The 11,776-nt window shown below is 43.4% G+C and overlaps 3 protein-coding genes across 3 annotated transcripts; all 3 read right to left on the minus strand.

The window, feature by feature from the left end:
* Positions 1–2,955: 2,955 nt before the first annotated feature.
* Positions 2,956–3,924, minus strand: LOC137971457 (uncharacterized). Its single transcript, XM_068818282.1, has one exon. The coding sequence runs from the start codon at positions 3,922–3,924 to the stop codon at positions 2,956–2,958; it is 969 nt and encodes a 322-aa protein (XP_068674383.1).
* A 108-nt stretch (positions 3,925–4,032) lies between these two features.
* LOC137971458 (uncharacterized) lies at positions 4,033–5,385 on the minus strand. The gene has a single exon (XM_068818283.1). The coding sequence runs from the start codon at positions 5,383–5,385 to the stop codon at positions 4,033–4,035; it is 1,353 nt and encodes a 450-aa protein (XP_068674384.1).
* Positions 5,386–6,099: 714 nt separating this feature from the next.
* LOC137971459 (uncharacterized) lies at positions 6,100–8,100 on the minus strand. Its single transcript, XM_068818284.1, has one exon. The coding sequence runs from the start codon at positions 8,098–8,100 to the stop codon at positions 6,100–6,102; it is 2,001 nt and encodes a 666-aa protein (XP_068674385.1).
* Positions 8,101–11,776: the final 3,676 nt, after the last annotated feature.

Below are 11,776 nucleotides of genomic sequence, written 5' to 3' on the forward strand. Positions count from 1 at the left end.
ACTCAGGAAGAGCTTCGGGAACTGTAAATTGCATTAATTAAAATAGGGAGTTTAAGCAAATCACTACGGATGGTGCTACTACGGCTGCCGTGACTGAAAAGGTCTGGGGAGACTACGTCTCGGTGGTCTGCTAAATTTTAAGTTTAGCAAAGCAAAATACAAGGAAACATGGGCTAAAGGTGTTTAAAATCTCATTTATTTAGTTTCTTACCTTCAAATGGCTTCGCTGAAAGGACGATGGCCGTTGTTCGCCATGCTAGGACGAACAGATTATTTCTGAGCAAAAGCAAATGCTATACACCTTGTACAATAACAACAATTTGATGGATGAAATATACAATTTCAGAAACAAATATCTCAAAGAATATCGAGTGAAAAAGACACATGTATCTATACTCAAAGAAGCAAAATAGCATCGTATAGTATCCAGATATAAAACATCTTCACTAAATCCTCAAAGCAAACTTAACCGAAGAAAAACAACCGCGCGCTGAACTCACTTCGCCATTCCAACACCTTTGCCAAAACCTATCGTAAGTTCATACGGATTTACAAGCTTATGAGAGGCAACCTTGACACAATCCTTGACTTAAATTGACTTTAAAGGATATAGTATCCAACAGAATTCTTAAAATGCCGAGATGTCAGTTGAAAAGGGCCAGAGAAGCGAAATAAACCCGACGTAGTAGCCACTACGGCAAAACACCGCCACTCACGTAGTCAGATTTCACACTACGGCTGGATGCAACCGACGTACATGCGCAGTGTTTCATTTTGGGAGAAATTTACTTCCGGCAGCCGTATTAGCGCCAGCCGTAGCGATTTGCTTAAAGTCCCTAATGTTGAATGCCTACGGTAGAAAATTTTGAAGCGCTTACTTATCGCTTACTTTTATTTTGAAAAAAATTGAATTCATTTAATAAACTGCTGAGCTTTATATAATAAAATGAATTCCGAGTTCTTTTTTGACAGTGAAATGAGGAAGCACAACCTACCTGTAACCATATCCTCAGCCTTGTTTGACGGTCCACAGTAAATAACTTGTGTTATTACCTTAGGAGCTCCTTCCTCGGTTTTTCCCGGGCCTTTTCCCCATACCTTGTACGATTTCGAACTTTCATTTCTTTTTGCGAACCAGTAAGCTATGTGCACGGCAGTGACAGTTTTACCAGTACCTGATTGAATGTAAAGCACATGATGTCAACGCGAATGTCCTTAGCAATAAAAAAGAGTAAATCTTCAATTTTAAAGTAACCGAACATTCATAATTCGGAGATGGGCTGTTTAGGATGACAGCAATGACATCAGTTTTGACAACCTGAGTGGAAGTTATCTTAATTAATTAAAACTCTTTTTCTACAGGGGGCCTCAAACCGATACGCCGGCTTATCGGCTTTCGTAGGATTTGTTGAATGCCGCAATTTTCACCGATCGCTGTGAAATTTAGCGTGTTTACTGGGGAGATATGGCGCCAATTTCCCTGAAAAAGCTTTGTAGCTTTCATTACGCCAACACAACGGGCATTCTACTTCAGGCAATAGGCCTTTTTACAGTTCCCGGCGCCATCTTGGAATCGAAGCCGCGCAAACATCATCTCGAGGCTCGCGTTGAGTCTCATTTCGTATCTGGTATGTGTTTAACAAAGAATCTACCCTCATCTTTGCTTTTTGTTCGCTTTTGTCCTGTTTGTTCGGGATACTTTTCGATAATGAACAGCAGTAACACCCACCAAGATACTCCTCCGTCGACTTCGAAGAAAAGAGGGAAACAGTGTGCCGTTTACGGCTGTCACAACTGCTATTACAATGACAAAGGGCTTTCTGCTGGTTATCATTTTTTCAGTTTTCCAACCGACCCAAAGACCAGAAATCGCCGGTGTAACCTTATAAAGCGGCAACATGGAAAGGATGACTTCAATGTAACTGCTGCAACTATTGTTTGCAGTGAACATTTTAGACAAGAAGATATTATAAGAAAATTGTCAGGCCGCTGGGACTTGAAGAAAGGTATGTGAAATGCATAAACAGATACAAAAACGTCATGGCAAATATTTCATTACGGCTCCATATGCTAAATTCTTATTTGTTCCTTTGTACATAAATCATTTAAAATTGTAACATTATATAGCTTTCGACTGATGGCTGGCTTTTCACATTGAAGGAAAATATCATAGTTGTTACGGATACCAGTGGATTACTGTTGTGCGTCATTGTACCTTATTCATTAGTTTCATATAAATGTACTGAGATCAAAAACAGTTTAACTGACATTTATAGTTTAACATTTTTCGTAACTTTATGAAAACGACCATTAGCACCACAACATGTTCATTCATCATGGTCATGTAATTATTTTTTATTTTTTATTGCATTTTTGTTTTATGGTGCTGAGCCATCCCAGTTTTCATGGAGCGTGCCAAAAAAGCCTCGAAAAGCTCCTGTAGCGGCGGAACTGCTACATTGGGACCTTACGATGTACCATATAACATACGACAACAACTCAGTTTACTTGAAAATCCACAGAGATTCGTTTACATGCAGTCTTGATACAATGATACGATGGGATGGCGGTAACAAAAACTATAGGAAAACACAAAACCTAGCATTACAAAGCGCACTAGGGGCGAATATGAAAATACAATAAAACAAGAAACAAATCATTTAAAATGAACAGAAAAAACTCACATCTGTGTCCTAATATCCTCGCGACGCCTTATAGAAACCTTAATCCGTAAACAGTGAGTCCTTGGTACCGTAAACTGAGCGAGAACCTTAACTTAACTATCCTACTAAAACCTTCAGCTCAAAAACAATTCACCACAGTGTCAACTCGCTTGGTCATCCGGGACCCCGGCAAGGTCCAGACCACCGCAATGCAATAAAACGTCACACAAAAAGGAAATGTCACGCACGATTCTGCTGCAACATTCCCGGCCCCTAAACGTCTGAGGGGCGTTTACTTCTCTTGATCTCCTTCCTGTTCCTCCTTGGGCAGAATTAGGAAAAGCTTGTTGACTGGTCTTCTCATTGTAGCTTCTCGCGTTTTGACGACAGCAGACCTGACGAAGCCTTGTGAATCCGGCTCCACTCGCACAACAAGGGCCAGCGACCAGGCATTACGCGGAACATTCTCTTCTCGGATTACCACGACATCCCCTTCAACCAGGTTTCGCTGAGAATGTTGCCATTTGTGCCTTTCCTGCATCACAACGAGGTACTCCTTCTTCCACCGAGACCAAAATAGATTTGCTAAATACTGTACCCTTCGCCACCACCGACGTATATACACATCACAGCTCTGAAACTTGCCTGGTGGTGGTAATATCACAGTTGACTTGGTTGTCAAGATGTGGTTGGGAGTAAGCGGCTCAAGGTCGTTAGGCTCGCCAGAGACTGTTGTCAGGGGTCTTGAATTAATGATTGCCTCCACTTCACACATTAGGGTCCGAAACGATCCCTCATCTAAGCAATGGCCATATTCTGCCATTAATCCAGCGAGAACTTTCCTTGTGGTCTTGATCTGTCGCTCCCAAACGCCACCCATGTGGCTGGCGGCGGGTGAGTTGAAGATCCAGTCAATGTTTTTCTTCTTGAGTTTGGCGTGGATCTCTTCATGATCCATTTCTTCTATGGCCTGGAGTAGCTCGTTTCGTGCGCCAACAACGTTTGTACCGTTATCACTCCTTATTTCTCTGACAGGACCACGGCGGGCGATGAAGCGCCGGAGTGCTTGAATAAATGAACTTGACTCAAGAGAACTTGCAACCTCAATATGGACTGCTCGGCTAACCAAACACGTGAAAAGAGCGCCGTATCTCTTCATTTCCTTGCGCCCCTCCTTGATAATGAAGGGCCCAAAGTAGTCAACACCAGTGTAAGTAAATGGTGGTGCTGGGGAGATTCGATTCTTGGGTAGGTCTGCCATCTTCTGTACACCTGGACTGCTGTAATTGCGACGGCAGAAGACACACTTTGATATCACCTGGCGCACTGCTGTATTCACTTTGATGATCCAATACTTCTCGCGTAGGCTTCAAGTAACATGACCGCGCTCAGCGTGACCCAACCGTTTATGAGCATGACGGATGAGTAGCGTAGTGACATGACTTTTCGGTGGCAAAATCACTGTATGCTTCGTTTCGTGTGGCAAATCTGCACGCCTGAGTCTACCTCCAATTCTGAGGATACCGTTTTCTAAGAAGGGGTCAAGGCGCTGGATAGGACTGTTATTCTTCATACTTGCTTTCTTCCGTTTTTGCAGCTTCTCCTTGTCTAGGCTATTCTCATTTTCCAACTCTTGAAGGGCGTAGATTTCCTTACCAAATGCTAAGTCCTGGACAAATTTTAGGAAAGCGAACTCAGCGTCTACCAGGTCTTGCACGGTAAGAGGTGAGCAAGGCTCTTCAGTGTCCTTATGCTTAGCTGTTTTGGTTATTGAAGGCTTCCTTCGGTCTGCGAGGTTTTTGCCGTCTCTTGACAGTCCCTCCTTGACATTCATACGTTCCTTACATCTCATTTGCAATATCTTCTTTACTCGCAGGAACACAGCTACAGCTGTCCTTAACTGATGCCAATCAGAGAAGTGGTATATCAGTTTGCTTGCAGCACCAGCTGACTGATTGACGATCACTACATTGCTTGAGGCCACGGTTGTCCCCTTTACTTCTGGGTCATCAGCTGGGACCTTATTCACCATACCCGGTTGTCGAGGCCACCCAATCTCTGGTTTCCACAAAAAAGCTGGGCCTTGCGACCAACGCTTCCCTTCAATGAGAGCAAGTCCATTCAGTCCCCTGGAAGCATCATCTGCCGGGTTTTCCTTTGTGTCTATGTACTTCCACTGATTTAAACGTGAGCAGTCGCGAATAAGCTGCACCCGATTTGCAACAAACACATGAAAGCGTTGCTGTTCATTGGCAATATAGTGCAACACAGTGGTGGAGTCCATATGGTACACGAAATCAGGATTGCCGTCGACTTCTCTCTTCAACAATTCTCCAAGTCGAATTGAGACTGTAGCAGCCGTTAACTCTAAACGTGGAATCGTGACAGACTTGATGGGAGCAAGTTGTGCTTTGCCCATAAGGAAAGAACAGTAAATGCGATTGCTGTTATCGCGCAGTCGCAAGTAGGCAACAGAGCCATATCCAACAGAACTAGCATCGGAAAAAAGATGTATCTGCTGGGACACAACGGTTCCAAACTCTGCTAACTTGACGCACCTATTAACCTTGAACTGTTCCAAAAGTGGTAGCTCACTTAACCATTTGTCCCATCTAGCTTGGTATTGTTCAGGAACAGTGTCATCCCATCTCTTCGCGACAGAGGTCCTGGAGTATCTTCTTCGCTGGAAGCGTAAATGGCGCGGCAAAGCCCAGTGGATCATAAATTGAGGAGACTACTGACAATATTCCTCTTCTTGTTGGTGGCTTGTCATTAAGAACTATACGAAACTCGAAGGCATCAGATTCCACACACCACTGTACCCCGAGGGCACGTTCAACAGGCAAACGATCACTGCCGAGGGCAAGGTCTCTGGCTTCTTTAGAACGTTTCTCGGGCGGAAAAGATTCCAAGACAGCACGGCTGTTGCTTATAAACTTAGTCAAGTTAAACCCTCCGTGTGCACATGCTTCACTAAGACCTTGGATCAATTCAATGCAACTTGTTCATCTTTGACGGAACGAAGGCAATCGTCCACGTAGAAGTTTCGTCGGATGGTTTCAGCTACAAGTGATCCACTTTGGGATTCGGTGTCATTAGCCGTCTGCTTCAAGGCAAAGTTACAACAGCTTGGAGAAGAGGCTGCCCCAAAAAGATGTACCGTCATCTGATATTCTTGGATAGCCGATTCCAAATTTCCATCAGGCCACCAGAGGAATCTGAGGAAATCACATTGCTTATCAGGGACCCGTACCTGGTGGAACATGGCCTCTATATCTGCCATAAACGCAACACGATCTTGCCGGAAACGTGTGAGAACCCCGACCAAGGAATTAGTAAGGTCCGGGCCTTGCATCAATTGATCGTTCAAAGATGCACCTTCATACTTTGCGCTACAGTCAAAGACTACACGTATTTTGTGGGGCTTTTTAGGATGTTAAATTCCGTGGTGTGGTAGGTACCATGCCTTCCCGGGTTCAACTTCTAGACGGTCTTCTGGCACCTTCCTTGCATGTCCTCCTGATATCATCTCGTTTACAAAACTTACATAATCGTTTCTGTAATTCTCATCACGCAGCATCTTTCTCTGCCACATCGCTCGTTTGAATGCTTGATCGCGATTGTTTGGCATCGTCGTTTGAGAATTTCTAAATGGCAATGGTATTACGTAATGACCATTATGATGTTGGATGCTTTGCTCTATCCCAGTAATGAACTCTTTGTCCTCCCGGGAATAACTGTATTCGTCCGGACCAGACTTGCGGTCGTTAAAATCTAACTGGAGCATTTGCTGAATGGCTTGGGGCGATATCATCTCCTTGACCGACTCTGCCTCTCGAACTGTGATTCTATGGCAAATAGCATTACTGGGGCATGGAGTGTCTCTTACATGCAGCGGTCCGGTCAGAGTCCAGCCATGACGCAATCGCATTGCATAAGGCCCTTCGTCACCTCTTGGCACTACTTCTAAAGGTTCCAGTGCCGCAGGACAATTGCTACCAATCAGCAAGCCAATCTCTAAGTTCGGAATAAACTTGTGCATCCTTTCAGCGACACTTCGTACGTGTTCCCACTGCTTCACCAATTCAGGGGTTGGGATTTGCTGTTCGGCTACAGGTATTTCCATTCTTGTGTAGGAGCGAGGTAATTCAACTGGGTTTCTATCTTCCATGTCCGTCACAACCAAACTGTCTACAACAGTGGTGGTCACAAGGCTTTGGCCATGCATGGTGCCAAGCTGTAATTCCGTCCTTTCACCCTTAACGCCAAGCTGTTCTTTAAGGTTCTCTGTTGAGAAACAGCCACCGCTGCCGTTATCATAGAAGGCATAAGTTGTAATGGTTTCAGTATTGCCTTTCCTCTTCACACGTACTGGCAAGATTGCGTGTAAAATGACTGATTCATTCAGTTTAGCAGCATGGCATGAAGCATTCTGAGGGTTAGTGCAGGCATTGTTTACTGCCTTGTCATTCTCCTGCTTAGCAGGGCTGGTATTGTCCTTTTGTGGCAGCTGGAAGCCATCGATGTGAAGGGCAGAAGGATACAGCCTGCCACAATGTTTGCACTTTCGTTTGTTTGAACAGTTCCTTGAGAGGTGATTTGTTCCATAACATCCAAAGCACATATTCTTTTCTCTCAAGAATGCTCTCTTAAGCTCCGGTGTTTTCCTATTAAATAGTTCGCAATCATCCAGATCATGAGCACGACTGCAAAGGTGACAGGATGGGCTTCCACGGTTATTAGTGGGCCCGGCCCCATCTGAGACTGGGGGCTTAACGGTTCCAGATGGATTTGTTGCAAAACTGCTTTTCTTGTATTTCCACGGGTTTTCCGGTTTCCTTGGCGGCATCTTAGCCCTACTGGGCAGTTCCCTTCCTTTATTCAATGGTTCCTTCACTTTGAGAGGTTTAACATCTTCTTTTCTTTTGTTCAAGGCCTCCCTTCCAAACACTGGAGCATTGGCTGACTCCGATGCAGACTCAACAAATTCAGCAAGGTCGGCAAAACACGTTGCACCGTTCACCCTCTTCTTCTTCTTAAAGACTTGATCCCTCCATTTAGTTTGCAGGTTAGCAGGGAGCTTGGAGACTACAGCTTGCATGTTTGGTGCGTGATCGAGGACACGCATATACGAAATACTCTTCATGGCTATTGTGCATTTTGTCAAGAATATCGACAGCCGTTTCAGACCTTGGTTGTCATCAAATCTAATTGGAGACCATTGCAGGATCTTGTTAAGGTAAGCAGTAGAGATCTTGTATGGGTCCCCATATTCTTTCTGTAGTAGACGTCTGGCTTCCAGGTAACCTTCATCAGGACTCATATGTAAACATCCTTGAATAAGATCTGCAGGTTCACCCTCGAGATGCTGATTCAGGTAGTACAAAAGGTCAGCATTCGACGTCGACTTGGAGTGAATACGAGCATCAAAGGCCATAATAAATTTGTTATACTCAATAGGATCTCCCTTGAACTTAGTTATGGTTGGCTGAGGCAATGTCTTTGCAGCGGTCAACTGCTGGTGAGTTGCAATAATGGTTTCATTTTGTCTCTTAGTAACTCTATTACACTCTGAAAGGTGCGCTCCACCAGCTGAGGTGACTGAATTTCAGAAATTCCGTGTGCAATTTCTTTGGGGTTTTTTGAACCATGACCAGTATATGATGTAGACGAAGTACCATCCGCAAATGTGGTAGGAATAAACTCTGCAGCCTTAGGATTAGATGCGGAAGTCTTGACAATGGAGTCTGTAGCCGCACTGATTCTTGGGCCTTGCAGGACGGACTTAGCCTGTGTCTCCGTTGTAGCTGGGGTTTGAGTAGTAGGAACGAATACTTCGGGCTTTAAAGTAACTTCATTGGGTAATGATGCCGCTACAGATGGTATCACAATCGGGGAAAAGGATGCAACAGCAGATGGTGGACTTAAACCACATGGGAGCGGGGGGTTTATGCTCTCTGTCCAATTCCTCCAATGCTTTCCCCCTCGCTTCAGCCTTTACTATCTCAAGTTCTAACTCCAAATCCTCCTCTGCGACTCTCAGGGCCTGTTTCTGTTTAAGCATTGATCTTTCAGCCTTCAGCTCTGCCAGACGAACTCTTACCCTTTCTCTAGCAGACAAACGGGAGCTTGTTTTTGACGACCGTCTGGATCCCTTACTGCTAGCCCTTTCTAGCTGGTCAGTTAGGTGACTTTCGGCTTGTGATATCCACGCATATACTGGATGCAGGTACGCCATAATACCCTTGATTTTCTCATCATAATGAGCGTACTCTCGGTCTTTGGTTTCATCATCAGTTAGCTGCTTATAGTAGGCATGAAAGGTTTCTTTATAATGTTCGATTAAATCATTTCAATTAGCCAGCTCATTCCTCACTAGGTGTAAATTGTTGGAGTTGACCATAAGATCAGATACTTCAGTCCTTTTCCTTGACACAGCTCGGAAAGCGTTTATACGCTGTTGCTTAAGCCAATTAATTCGTTCTTCAAGGCCCTTTTCCGATGGATTTCGTTGCCGTGGGCCCAGTGAATCCCATGGTTGGGTAGCATCTTTTACATCGCTCGAAGTTTTTTCCACAGACTCGCTTTCACCATTCTTTTCTTCGAATTGCAGCACATTTGATTCGCCTGGAACATTAAAGTTGTCCGCGAGTTCCTGGTGACTAGATTCTGCCATACATGTGATGGAGTAATTTGCCGCTCTCTCGACGATTTCACAAGCAAATTTCCACAATTAATACGACGAAAACCCGAAGAATTAAGGATCAACACAATACATTCCAATAACAATTTCCTTGGTAGATCTTGGAACGTCAGTATATAGATTTTTCGTTACGAAATGTAGCGGCGGAACTGCTACATTGGGACCTTACGATGTACCATATAACATACGACAACAACTCAGTTTACTTGAAAATCCACAGAGATTCGTTTACACGCAGTCTTGATACAATGATACGATGGGATGGCGGTAACAAAAACTATAGGAAAACACAAAACCTAGCATTACAAAGCGCGCTAGGGGCGAATATGAAAATACAATAAAACAAGAAACAAATCATTTAAAATGAACAGAAAAAACTCACATCTGTGTCCTAATATCCTCGCGACGCCTTATAGAAACCTTAATCCGTAAACAGTGAGTCCTTGGTACCGTAAACTGCGTGAGAACCTTAACTTAACTATCCTACTAAAACCTCCAGCTCAAAAACAATTCACCACAGTGTCAACTCGCGTGGTCATCCGGGACCCCGGCAAGGTCCAGACCATCGCAATGCAATAAAACGTCACACAAAAAAGAAATGTCACGCACGATTCTGCTGCAACAGCTCCTCAAAGGGGAACCCAAAATAAATTAACTTTAGCTCAGGAAATGGATGTTGCAGACTCCATGGAAGTTACTGAAGACTCAATATAATAATCATACCAGCACCACCTGAAACAGTTTCCACAGTCAGCAGCAGTCAATGTTCAAATTGATTTGGTAATGATCTGGATCCAACCAAAGCCTCTAAAGTTAATGTTGTTGAACAACTACAGAGGCAGATTACATTACTGGAACTTAAGTTAGCTGATCGTGAAAAAAAGTGGGCAGAGATGGAAAAAGCGAATGAGATTTTGCTGGAGCGCCAATTTTCCTTAGACAAAATAAAGGATGATAATTCAGCCATCCTATTTTACACTGGGTTTCCTTGCTATGAAGCACTGATAAGTTTTTTCAAGTATCTTGAGCCAAAATTAGCGAAAATGCGGTACTGGAAAGGAAAACAATTAGTGAGGGAGAGGCAGCCTTCTCAAGAGGATGAAAATAAAAATAAGCCTGGACCTTCCAGGAAATTAACATTTCTTGATGAATATCTTTTAGTATTGATGCGACTGAAGGCTGGATTATTTGTACAGGACCTTGCAGACAGGTTTGGTGTTAGTACAAGCCTTGTGTCCAGAATATGTATAAAGTGGATCAATTTGTTGTACTTTGAACTCAAAGACCTTTTCCCTTTTCCATCAAAAGAGTTGGTACGCAAAAACATGCCAGACGAGTTTGCTGAGTTTGCAACAACTAGAATAATTTTGGACTGTACAGAGATATTTATTCAGCGCCCCTCTGCCATGCTTGCGCAGTCTGAACCTTGGTCAGACTACAAGCACCACAACACTTGGAAGCAACTGGTGGGAGTCACACCAAATGGCCAAGTCACCTTTCTTTCAGAACTCTGGGGTGGGCGGGGGCCGGATAAACAGATAACAAGAGAAAGTGGAGTTCTAGATTTATTGAGTAGTGGTGACCATGTTATGGTTGACCGTGGCTTCGACATAAAGGACATTTTCCCTGATGGTGTTACGGTTAATATGCAACCCTTTTTAGCCGGACGAGATCAACTGACTGCATCAGAGACAGAGGAAACTATGGCTTTCGCCTCTGTGCGAATAAACGTAGAGAGGGCAATTGGTAGGATAAAGACTTACCATATTTTGGATGGTAACTTACCCAACACTTTAAGCTCCTATGCAACGCAAATAGCCACAGTATGTGGACTATCGACAAATTTTCTTCCTCCATTGCTACCTCCCGCCAAACGAAAACTCTAAATTCCTTTTTTATTGACTGTATTTTGTTTACACACCTAAAATGATTTCTGGCATGTTTATCATTTTGTAACCCCTAGACAATCAGATGGGAGATAAAGCAAAAAACAAAAATTCAAGAAACTAGATAATTAATTGCCAGTGTGGTTTCTTGAAGTTTAGTTTTGTGGTTTAGTCTCTCTCATGAGTGGCTCTTAGCTACTGTTGCTTAACTCGGGGTTCTGTTATTTTAAGTGGAAAGGAGTATTGGTACTCTCCCAACACTATAAACCCATGACAAAATAAGTCTTCGTTTTATAAAGTTTTTAACTGTAACTAATGTAACACCCAGCTGACATTTCAAGTATTGTCAGTTCAAACTTTACTCAGTAGAAGTGCAAATTCATCCTGCAAGGTTATTTGCTTGTGTCATCAAGGTTCTTATGGATACATTCTTAGCACTGTTACATAAAAGGAAAAGTAACTCCTGTAGTAATAAATGTTGTAAATTTACTACACAATAACTACTTACAATTGCCTTTGAAATC

The sequence above is a fragment of the Montipora foliosa genome, chromosome 9 (assembly GCF_036669935.1).
Source record: "Montipora foliosa isolate CH-2021 chromosome 9, ASM3666993v2, whole genome shotgun sequence".
NCBI lineage: Eukaryota > Metazoa > Cnidaria > Anthozoa > Scleractinia > Acroporidae > Montipora > Montipora foliosa.